Below are 12,422 nucleotides of genomic sequence, written 5' to 3'. Positions count from 1 at the left end.
AAATGGCTTTTTAAGAGCGCTCTGCAGTCATTAGAATCTGTCAATGGAGAGTTAACTTTTCCCCAGTGGCTCTTTCTCTGTCACGGTGGTTTCAGCGTTTCCTTGGCATATCACACTACACAAATCATAGAGTGCTCTTGTTTTACATTGCATATTGCATTTGTCTCACTTTGAAGCAATTTCCTCCCTGTTCGCCTTTTATCTTCCATTATTTCTGCCAAATTGCTTTCAAAGCTACTAATTGTATGAGTAATATTCTCATTCTCAAATTCGGTGATTAACTCGGCGTGGCAGTGTGGCAGTGGCCACACACGGTCTCGCGCGCGCCAGAAATGAGGACATCGCACCAAACATTCCACAGGGCACCTTCCTGCCACTGGTTTCTCATCTTTGAGACCCACTTGAGCTGGGTGTGATTTTGAAACACTACATAAATTGGAACTTTGCGTTTCCTGTTTCTCCAGTGACAGATAACTCGGGATTAGAAAAGAAACTTTCTGCGAAGGCTGTCACAGGTCATACCCAAAAACCCTTGCATTGAACACTAAAGCTTCAGATAGCCATGTTAAACAAAATCATGCCGCGTGAAGTGTGAAATTCAGACTCTCGTAGTCTGTCCTGTGTTATCAAGTGACTCCAAGGACAGAGGCAAATTAAGTATTTCCCAAGTCCACAGGACCAGAGAACTCTTTCCCTCTGTGCTTTATGTAGATAGTCCATGGAACATGTGTTTAGGAAACTGCTTAGATCATCATCTCAGTTCCCTTTGGCTTTGAAAGTCCATCTGCAGGTATTCTAGAACAGGGGTTCTCGACGTGTGAGTCACAACCCCTTTGAGGATCCAATGACCCTTTCATGGAGGTCACCTAAGACCATGGGAAAACGCAGATTTAAATTAGCATTTGTGGCAGAAGCAAAATTACAGTTAGGAAGTAGCAATGAAAATAATTTAATGATGGATTTGGGGATTTAGCTCAGCAGTAGAGTGCTTGTTAAAGGCCCTGGGTTCAGTCCTCAGCTCTGGAAAAATAGTAATAATAATAATAGTAGTATGGTCAGGGTCACTACAATATGAGGAACTGTAGTAAGGGGTCACAGCATTAGGAAAGTTGAGAACGGGTGCTCTCGAAGCTCGTGCAGTGTTTATCAAAGCCCATGGATGTTTACCTATTGCAGTTACCACTGGCATGCAGCTCCTCTGTATGGAGACTGTAAGGAGATTCTGAAACTAACATGTCTGTGACATGATGCCTGTGACTCCAGCTGTTAAATGGTCATCCTCGACAATGACAAAACTCACTGTGAAAATCTGTGAATAGAGTTAGATTGCTAGGAGACCTAACCTTTTGCTAGGTAGGGGGGAAAGAATTTAGGAACTCAACTCAGAAAGGGAATCTTTGGGTTAGGAAACAGGAACTACTTTTCCAACTCAGAATCATCACCATCCACTCATAGGCCCAGGCATTCACTTTCCTCTGGACCATTTCACTGTCAGTGAATCTTCAGCACCACTGCTTGATTGCTTTCAAGAGCTAGGGTGGGGGATCAGGTTTCACTACCTCATAAGGCAGACAGGTTCTATTGTAGGCTGTCTCTGCACATCAGAAGGCCTTCTCCTGTTTTCTACTAAAATCCCAATGCCAGATGCCATTGTCCCAAGGAACTGATGGACTGGCTGGTGATGTGGTCTCAAGACTCTGCTGAAAGCAACACTGAGGAGGTCTCAGGATGCTTTAAACTGAAATAGACAGGCAAACAGACACACATCACTTCTCTCTAGAAAAAGGATTATAATCTCCGTTGACCAATGTGATTGCCTAGCTTTCTTAATTCACCAAAAGGCAGACTATACCCATGTCTCTGATGCAAACACCAAAGTCCTTTTAAGCAGGGGAGCACTTGGAGAATGTTTGTGTTTACACAGTGACCAGGAGAATCTGCTCACAGGTTCTGACATCCATAGTGAAAAGATTTGTCCAGTCTAACTTACATGTTCCTGGGCTTTTAAAATTGCTTCCGTCTTTAGTTTTCCCTTCTTCAAACTAAAATAGATTGCCAAATTTTCTACTTCTAGAAAGTTCTATGATTAAGAAATGCATTCATTAATGAGTGGTATTCTTCTATTGAAGGGTTATGTAAGCAGTTAAAAAAAAAACCAAACAGCTGTGCCTGTCTATTGATAGCAAATAACAAACAGTTAAGATAAACTGCATGGTGAAAAACAAAACAGTTTAGGATCACGTGCTTGACTTTTACTTTTCTTTAATTTTTTTTTTTCCCTACACTAGTTACATTCAGACCAGGATAGAGGAGATGGATCACTTAAATATATCCTTTCAGGAGATGGAGCAGGAGATCTCTTCATTATCAATGAAAACACAGGCGACATACAGGCCACCAAGAGGCTCGACAGGGAAGAAAAACCTGTTTACATCCTTCGAGCTCAAGCTGTCAACAGAAGGACCGGGAGACCCGTAGAGCCTGAGTCCGAATTCATCATCAAGATCCATGACATCAATGACAATGAGCCAATATTCACCAAGGACGTTTATACGGCCACAGTCCCTGAGATGGCTGATGTCGGTGAGTGAGATGCAAGTTCAACAGAGTAGGCTCTCCACACCCACCAAGGGAAGAACCCTGAGCCAAATTTAACGAACAGAAAGAATTTAGAAGCCATATCCCAAAGCTACCATAGGTCCTTTACTAAGCGCACCTCATTGCCTAAAGTCACCCCAGTCTTACCTTGTGACTACTATAAGAAAATGGCACTTCCTGTCATGGTAAGGATAGGACAGCAGTGGGGAGAGATGGCGAGAGAGCAAAGGAGGCCAACTCATCCGCTTTCTCTCCCACTGTTTCTGGGACTGAAAGACGGCGGCTTGCCTATCGCTCTCAGCCAACATCACAACAGTCTGGGGCAGGGGGCAATCTTCCCAGTCAAAAATTAAAGCCTGAATTTCCAGTCTAGCCTCAAAAATGGTGACAGGGCCAGAAAGATGACTCGGCAGGTAAAGGGGACTAACCACAGAAGCCTGATGACCTGAGTTCAATACCAGACCCACGTGAAAACGGAAGGGGAGAACCAACTCCATGAAAATGCCCTCTGACCCCCACAGCCATGCCTTGGCGCTCACGTACACACATACACACAGTAATGAGAAATTTGTTTAGTAAGAAAAAAAAATACTGGTAGTTGCATTAAGTAATTGTGAATTTGGGAGAAAGACTCTAAAAAGGTTTTTTTTTTTTTCATATCTATAAACAATACAAAGTCAGTAAAGACATCCATGAGATTTAGTGCAGAGGATAAAAATATTGTATGCACAAGTCCACTACCAATTTAAGTTTAATTTGTGTGGACTTAATCTGTTTAAGCTAGAAGAAGGTAAACAGGACGTAAAGGAGTGAGAAAGTTCTAGAAGCTTTAGAATACTTCATAGGACGCACTCCAAACTACTATAAGGAAAGGTTGTTTTTATTTTCACTCTGCCAGCTTCAAAAAGGCTGAAATTACAGAATAGCTTTTCTCTGGCTGCATCAATTAAATATGAGATATAGTAGAGCTCAGAGGTCCAAAATCTGGAAAATATTCAGTCCGGGGAAGTGATCGTAAAGCATCCAGTTTTCCCTTGAGGAAGAAATCGTCACATTATTTGAAGCCACTTTGTTCTGTTAGAAAAATCTGAAGCCATCATCAAAGCAAAGAAAGAAGTGGAGAATATTTTTAAAGTGTCTTTTTTTTTTTCTCCTTGGATGGGTTGGAGGATATTTTTCTTGTAGGTGGTTAAAAAAAAAAAAAAAAAAAAAAAAAGATGTGGTGTGGGGGATTAAAGCAAGATAGTTATCTTTGTTAGCAGCACACCCCAAACAACTGTGATGCTCTGCACCCCTCTTAGAGAGTGTCACTCACTTTTGAAGCCAGGAAAGAATTAAATATACATTGCACACATTTGGGGGAAAGCCCAAAATGCATGTCTAAAGAATCATTATTGGCATAGAGAAAGGAGTCTGGAAGAACGCATATAAAGGTGACGGGACAAGAGCAAAGGGGAAAAGTGAGCTTCAGTATCAAAAGTGCCTAAATTAGAAACTGTCTGCACTAATAGCCAGCAGTGTAGCCTTGGGCAAATTACTTGATTTATCTGATCTTGATTTCTTTGATCCTCCAATTCCACATCTACAAAAATAAATAATGAATGTCTACTCCCGAAGGATAATCATGAGGATTAAATAAGGAAACAGGCGTAGAGCCTCTCCTTTAGTAGCTGCCCCTAATGGGTGCTTATAGCACCAGATAATGACATTCCAAAGACAAGCAGAACCTATATTAATGCAAATAAGAATGTGGGTGTTTGTTGACTTCTATTAACTCTCCCCTAAAGTCACAGGAAGCTCTTACTCTGGCCATTTAACCTGCCAAATTGCAAGGGTGGGATTTTGTCTCATGTCTCAGTACGATACAATGAGAGTCAGTGCATCCAACGCTAGCACAATGCACTCTGTTTGTTTAATCAATGAAATGGTTAGGTATTACAAAAGCAATTTTAAAATTCTCATATTCTCCACATGGAACTTCCCTGCCCTTCTCAAAGACAGGACAACCACTCCTTATCTGATAGGAATATCAAAAGGGACCCTTAATCACGGGGTCTTTTTGGAACTTCTCACCCATATAACGGACATGCAAATACACACATGAAATTAACATGTTCTTAAGGCAAGGTACTTCCAAAGTTCTCGGGTAAGCATCCCCAAAGTATGGATGCCAGCCTAAAACACTTATCACATCTTTTGTACATTTAACCTTAATTGAAATTATACTGTCAGATGTTTACAGTGGGTTATCCCAACCCACTAATGTTTGGTTTGGTTTGGTTATTTTTTTGAAACATGTAGCCCAGGCTGATTTTTAACTCACCTTATGGCATAGGATGACCTTGAACTTCTGATCCTCTAATCTACCTCCTTAAGAGATGAGATTACAGGTGTGTGTCACTATACTTGGTTTTTTTTTTTTTTTTTTTTTGGAGTTGGGGCTTGAACATGGAGCTTCCTACATGTACTCTACCACCAGCCCTAACTAATTCCTTATCTGGTCTAAACTACCCTTTTTAAAGGTTCAAAATCTTTCAACCTCTTAGAATTATCAGATATTGGAAGATCCCATAATAGAAAACCTGACTCAAACTAGTTTAAACAGTGAAGTATTGGTTGGTCATAAGATCTAAAGCAAAGTAAGCTTTGGAAAAATTTGATCTGGAGCCTGGCTTCGTGGTGATTTTCTGTCCTGTTCAGCTTTGACCCCAGGCTGACAGAGCTAACATCACAACAGCTGCTACAATTGTGGCTTCATGAGCCACATTGCAGTCCAAGAGAAAAGGCATCTAGGACACAGAATGTCTAGCAAAACTGCAAGTGGCCACCACTGGACAACACCTAACAGAATTCCTGTGGAGAAAGTAATCCAAGAGGCTGTTGGCTCTAGGTACCTACTTTAGTCCTAAGTGACTTGAAAGAACACCTGAAGCAAGAGTCCAGTCACATCCCATCACAGGAGATGGGTAGGACTCACCTCTACTCAAGGCTGCCCTTCTCCTTAACCCACTCCATACAGCACCCATTGATGTGAATCTGATCCCTTTCAAGTGAGGGATCAAGGGCTTCCTAACAACACATATTGTACTGTGATTCTCCACTCCTTTGTCATGGAAGCTGGTATTCTAGTCGATTTTATATTGCTGTGATAAAAAGACTGTGACTTTCAGGTCCCACTCTATCATCAAAGGAAACCAAGTTGGGAACCTGGAAGCAGGAATTGAAGCAGAGACCATAAAGGAGTGATGCTCACTAGCTTGCCTTGCCTTGCATGGCTAGCTTGCCTTGCTTCCTTATACAAATCCAGAACCTCTTGCCCAGGGGTAGCACAGCCCACAGTGGGCTCTGCCCTTACATATCAACCATCAGTCAAGAATATGCCCCAGAAACATGCCTACAAGCCATTCCAATGGAGGCAATTAAATAGAGATTCCAGCTTCCAGGGAATTCTAGTTTGTCAGGTTGACAAAAGACTAACCAGGATAATAAGATGGCTCAGTGCAAGGATATCTACTTCCAAGACTGATGAACTAAATTTGATCTTCAGGATTCACAAGGTGGAAAGAAAGAAAGGATTTCTATGTGTGAGCCATCACATGCACACAATTATAGACATACACTAAAATGTAATTTATTATTAAATTAATTAAGATTGTACTTTCTTCAATGTGCACATGTATCAAGTAACATAATGAACCCTTCTTTGTTTTCAGTTATGTTTCTTTCATTACAGGCACATTTGTAGTCCAAGTCACTGCCACTGATGCTGACGACCCAACCTATGGGAACAGTGCTAAAGTTGTCTATAGCATCCTACAGGGACAGCCCTACTTTTCAGTGGAGTCGGAAACAGGTTAGAATACTTTCTTCATCTCCTAGTCTACGTTCTGTAATTTTAACTGGCATGCTCAGCTGACCTAGCATATTGTCTAATAAAAACAATCAGCATGATTGGATTTTCCTTGTGTTCCTCTGGCAAACTCTAATGATTTATTTGTAAGCGTGGCATCCAGATCATTTTTATAAAGAAATACGACAATGAGTCTTTGACACCACACTTATAAGATAGAGTCATTCCTTTCTTTTTCCATCTACTTTGGCATGAAGCCAAAAGAATTGCCCTTCCTGAGAACGGCTAACCCTATTCACAGAAATCCTAAGTCCTCTTTTCTCTTTTTCTAGTTACTTGATAGTACCACGTCTCTCTGCTCTGCTCCATAGCTAGGTACAGCCATGGGACATATTTGCACAAATAAAATAGGGCAGTGAAATAAGTCACTTCCAAGTAGAGTTGTACACAGTCTGTCACATTCCCTTCCTCCGGTCACAGTGATCATGGAAACTCTTGATGAAATAGGGCCTCAGCCCAGATGCCAGAGTGTCACTATGAGCAGAGATGCCTGAGTGCCTGCCCAGAGCATGAGGAAGAATTGAACCAGAGCCCTGTCACACCACTGAGATTTTTGTCTCATTCTGACGTCACAGTCTAGCCTTTCCTGCCCAACACATCCCTGGTCCAACAGATCAGCTTGCCTTACGGAATATTTTTTTAAGCATCTTATTTTTCTGAATTTGCCCTGCAAAAAGTGGAAAGCTGGACTCATTGCTGCCTGTCACGGATGCCGATGAGGAGAGACAGGGACTGAATCTTTAAAACTGCTTTATTCAGAGAGCTGGCAATCTGAGAAAACAGTAGATTAACATCCTTTAAAAACAACAACAAAAAAAACCTGTCTTCCATCTCATCTCCTACCAGCAGATCCCAGATCAGGGAAGGAGCATAACAAAGAAAGCCAGGCATTCTAGAGCTCAGCCCTGCCCTCTCGTCAGGTGGCCAGACATGTTTCTGAGGGCTATGATGCCCAGGTTTCTGTCATTATCATCTCTTGCTGTCTCCCCTCATTTTGTGGGTGTTTGGGGCTCAGGCACCTCTTGAAATGCTTAGTCAAGTTAGTGGATGTCAGTCTTGTTCTCCAGGGGCATCTGGGCTGAGAGGGGGTTAACTCAGAACAAACCAACCGTTGACAGTGTGTGCTGGCTAAGCTATAAATAGCATGTAGGTGCTGAGGCCTCTCCACAATATGGAGCACAATAATGTCATATAATGCTGAATACAAAAGCACCCCATCAAACGCACCATGCTATCCTGGTGGTTTATTTTTCTGCACAAAGCATTTGTATTGTGCAGTATATTCTATACCTATTTTGAATCAAGTTCCTTTCATATATTTTTCAAACATTCTTTATTTTAAGCCAGAGCTTTTCTGGGTTACTATATCCAGCTAGAAATCGATGTGTTAAAAGGTGAATGAACCTGGAAAGAATCCCAAGGAGAGAAAAAATGTTGAGTTGAAAAACAATGAGAAATGAAAAATTAGAATTACCCTACTTAAAGGACAAAAGGCTAAGGTGATTTCCTGTGTTTAAATTGAGAAGAACCATTATTTGGAGAAGAGAAAGCCGCTGCTCCTTGAAGCCAAGACTATGGGAATAAAATTGACCTGTTGTCTGAGGCATTCTTGTTAAAAAGGAAGAAAAGATATTTTCAGCTTCATTAGTGGTTAAGCATGAGAATGTGAGACCGGAGAGGGTTACAAAGCCTACTCCAGTGATTTTTAAAAGAAAGTTAATTTAAGCATAAACACTCTACAGAGATTAGGCAAACTTTGAGAAATTCTTTCAAGTCATTATCTAACCGCCTAACAGTAGAGACAACTTTAACCTGTCTTTAAAATGTTGGCTGCTGCAGGGATTGCTGGGATTGAGTTCTCATTCTCTGTAAGCAAACCCAAATTCTCCGGGATCAGACAAGATCAGAATCGGGAGGGACCTCAGGCCATTTTTCTTAGCACATTGTTTTGTGGTTTATAAAACCCACAGAACATTCATCACGGTAGGTACTCTTGAGGAGCAATTAGCCAAGCTGATAATGTGAAACTCTGCTATCAGCTCAGGCATATGGCTTTCTGAACCATCCTTTCAGAGTGTACCCCAGTACTTTTTATATAGCAGCAAATGTGGTTGGTACATGCTCTCATGCCACATGCCAATTCTACCTGGCAATGTCATCCTGTGACACTTACATTGTACCACTTGTGGTCTCTTTTGCACAGGCTTGCACTTGTACTTGTTTTTATTCTCCTTGTATTACAGGCTTCTTAATGAGTCTCTCTCCCCCTGTGTGACTGTAATTTCCTTCAGCAGAAAGGCTGCATATAATCATCTTTATATCACAGTGACATCTGCATAGCGTTTTGCATATTGTGGGTGACAGTCTCCATTTGTTTGCATAAATAAATGATTCCATAAACTACTGTTAAGGCCTCCCCTTCCACGCCTGAATTTCCATTTCATATCCATAGGTATCATCAAGACAGCATTGCTCAACATGGATCGAGAAAACAGAGAACAGTACCAAGTTGTGATTCAAGCCAAGGACATGGGCGGCCAGATGGGAGGACTGTCGGGGACCACCACCGTGAACATCACGCTAACAGATGTCAATGACAATCCACCCCGTTTCCCCCAGAGTAGGGACATTTGATTGAACAGATTTCTCTAATGTGCTTTTGTAAAATTTTGACTTTAAGAATATTTCCATTGTTGGCACTGCTGTCAAAATCACTGGACGTAGGAAGAATTGGCACTTTTATTAAAATTATTTAAATGAGATGAAAACACCACTTATGCTCAGGAAGTGTGAACGTTTATGCTCTGCCATTGGTAATTAGCTGAGTGATTCCTGATATGGCGGCTGTTGTAAAAGCAACATCACTGCTTTCTCTTCCCTTATTAAATGACTACCATAGATGTAAATTTGCTTGAGCAAAGCATATGTATACAAGTATGCTGCTATTTGTTAGGAAAAAGTTGACTTTATGTTTTTATGAACTTAATCAGGCATGTAATCTCTGTTAAATGCTCACAAATCTTTGCAAGGAAGGATTTATCATTTCCCTTGTTCTACAAATACATCTAGAGAAGTTGCTCTGAGCTTAATCCATTTGGAGTCATAAAGAGTTTTCTACAGTATGGTTAATTGAGATACTGAAAATCATCTCAGATAACATTAACTGTCATTATCAGGTGAAAAGAAAATACAAGACCGATGAATACTGCCTTTCTCAAACATCATGCTAGACTTCCACATCCAGCCACCCAAGTGGGAACTGGTTGTGATGCAATTTCCCCTTCAAAAACGGATAGATGTCTTTGTGACCATGCTCCCCTGAAAAGTTATCTGAATCCTTAAGTAGGAAATGCAGGTGGATATGGTGACTCAGTCAGACATATAATCCTACACTTAGACAGCTGTGCTGGCTTCCAGCTGGGGCTCCATAAAGAGTTCATGCCAGCCTAGGAAGACCCCATGTTTTAAAAGAAGGGAACTAAAGAGAAGACTCAGCAGTTGGTTTAGAGTACTAGATGCTCTTACCAAGCATTCATGTCCAGGTGGATCATCACAACAGCCTGTAAGTCCAGCTCCAGGAGATACAATGCCCTCTTCTGGCCTCCATGACCACCTGCACACATAACATACAAACACACAGACATACACACATATAGAGAAATGAAACAATTAATAAAAACAAATCTTTTTAAAAGAAGTAGAAGGAAGGAATGAGAGAAGGGAAAAGGGAGGAGAGAAAGAAGCGAGAGAGAAAACCCACTTACTCTACTATGGCCTTTTAAAAAAAGATAACCAGTTAATATGGGCTCCCTGTAGATGGAAATCTAAATGATGAACAGGAAACAGTATCATCTTTTTATCCTCCAAGTATGTAATCAGCTGGCTAGATACCAAGAACAGAATAGCTAATAATTTATGATATGGGCAGAAGAAACGTTTTATGAGCCCTGAAATTTCTGCACAAAGGCCTAAAATGAAAATAGCATGCTCGCCAGTGCTTTGCCCTGAGGAGGACAACCCCAGGGTCTCTGCACTTGGCCCTGTAGGGCTTTGTCACATGTCCTGCTCTTTCTTTATACTGCCTGTTACCTGCTGTGAGACCATGTGCCAAAGCAAGTAAAAAGAGAATGCAGAACAATCTCGAGAGATACTTAACATATTTTGTTATTTTACCAACCAGGAACCCAATATTCAGGGAATTTGCATCATTGAAGACCTATACTTCAGTGGTGCCCTAGTCTGATGGTTTTTGTTTGTTTGTTTATTTGTTTGTTTGTTTGTTTGGGGTTTTTTGAGGTGTTTTTTCCAAAATCATGTATGAATAAATGGCAAATTATAAGAGATAAGAATATAATAAATTTCAGAAGGCAGCTATGCTCACCACTTTACCATCAATGCTAAGATAGTTTTTGTTTTTACATGCACAAACACACACACACACACACTCTAAGTATATACTGGTCTTCAAGATTGTCATATCTAAGCTGAAACTCACATATTGTCTTTAATTTTGCAACATGAGGATATTAAAAAGTATCATCTACAAAGTATAGTTTTAAATTAGAAGTAAAAATAAAAGAATGCTGACAGGTGTGGTGGTGCACCCCTTTAATCAGGCAAGCAAGTTTCTATAAGTTCAAGGTCAGCCTGGTCTACACAGTGAGACTGTCTCAAAAACAAAATTATATATATTTATATATTATTATATAAATATAATATATAAATGTTAAATATATTTATAAAGAAAAAATGCTGTAATGAAATTGAGAAGGAAAAAATGAGTTAGTCAAAGGAAAAGGGTAGAGGACTTCATTGATCAGTGTATTTTCCCATATCCCTAACTCTGCATCTAGACCAGCTCAGATTATTAGTCAAATCATGGTTACTTGGCTATTTTTCCAAATTGCTGTAATTTGCTTCCACCTTCGGCTACTAGGAGCAAGGTCAGGAAGAAGCCCTGTTAAGAACGTGGAATAATTAGCTTCAATTCGGTCCAGGTTAGGTTTTCTATTCTTTCTGCTATATTACCTCCATGGGCTTCTGAAACCCTCCTCTCCCACTTAGACTCAAACAACACCATGAACTTGGGAGCTTGTTTACCGAACAAGAGCACTCCATTTGCAAGGAGACAGACCAGGAAACAGAAGGAGGCGTTTGATTAGCATGATAGTAAAGACATAAGTAGGTTAGGGCATCATTAATTATTTTGAAGAAAGCATAAGTCTGTATCCACCACACTGAGGTCTTAAAACTGTCTCCCCTCAGCCATAGTTGGGCTTTCTGCCCCTTTACTTATTGCCAACCAGAACCCAAATATATTATTTAAAATACCTTTATTGTCATATATTATTATACTTACTCTATTTTCTTAATAAGAAATAAGATATTGCTGATAGTCTATTATTATGCTCAGTTTATGTGTTAAACTTTATCAGAGATAAGTATATATTATAAATAAACACAGAAAAAATAGAGCACTTAACCTGAACTAAACTGTATTTAGGACTTAGTACTATTTGCAGTTAGGACTCCACTGGGAATCTCAGAATATACCCCTAATAAGTAAGAATGGACTGCTTATTTGGGTCTCTGCCTCATTTGTCTGTTTGGTGATTAATAGGTACATACCAGTTTAAGACACCCGAGTCCTCTCCACCGGGTACACCGATTGGCAGGATCAAAGCCAGTGATGCTGACATGGGAGAAAACGCAGAGATCGAGTACAGCATCACAGATGGTGAGGGGCAAGACATGTTTGATGTCATCACCGACCAGGAAACCCAGGAAGGAATTATAACTGTCAAAAAGGTAATGGTGTTGGTATGGACATTTGGTACCACTCCTGGGGTTGACAAGATGGCTCTGAATAAAGTACTTGTACAAGTCCAGATCCCCAGTACCCACATGAAGTCTG

At 40.5% G+C, this 12,422-nt stretch overlaps 1 protein-coding gene across 3 annotated transcripts in view; it reads left to right on the top strand.

Moving 5' to 3' along the window:
• The window catches only part of Cdh6 (cadherin 6), a 134,971-nt gene that overhangs the window by 100,896 nt on the left and 21,653 nt on the right, over window positions 1-12,422 (top strand). For all 3 annotated transcript variants that reach the window (XM_036206953.1, XM_036206954.1, XM_036206956.1), the window contains exons 3-6: window positions 2,289-2,583; window positions 6,332-6,451; window positions 8,961-9,128; window positions 12,129-12,316. In XM_036206953.1, coding sequence (XP_036062846.1) covers window positions 2,289-2,583; window positions 6,332-6,451; window positions 8,961-9,128; window positions 12,129-12,316 — 771 coding nt within the window. The remainder of the gene's footprint in view (window positions 1-2,288; window positions 2,584-6,331; window positions 6,452-8,960; window positions 9,129-12,128; window positions 12,317-12,422) is intronic.

The sequence above is a fragment of the Onychomys torridus genome, chromosome 15 (assembly GCF_903995425.1).
Source record: "Onychomys torridus chromosome 15, mOncTor1.1, whole genome shotgun sequence".
Classification (NCBI taxonomy): Eukaryota; Metazoa; Chordata; class Mammalia; order Rodentia; family Cricetidae; genus Onychomys; species Onychomys torridus.
Note: the sequence above shows the minus strand (reverse complement) of the source record. Positions and strands in the feature narration are given on the sequence as shown.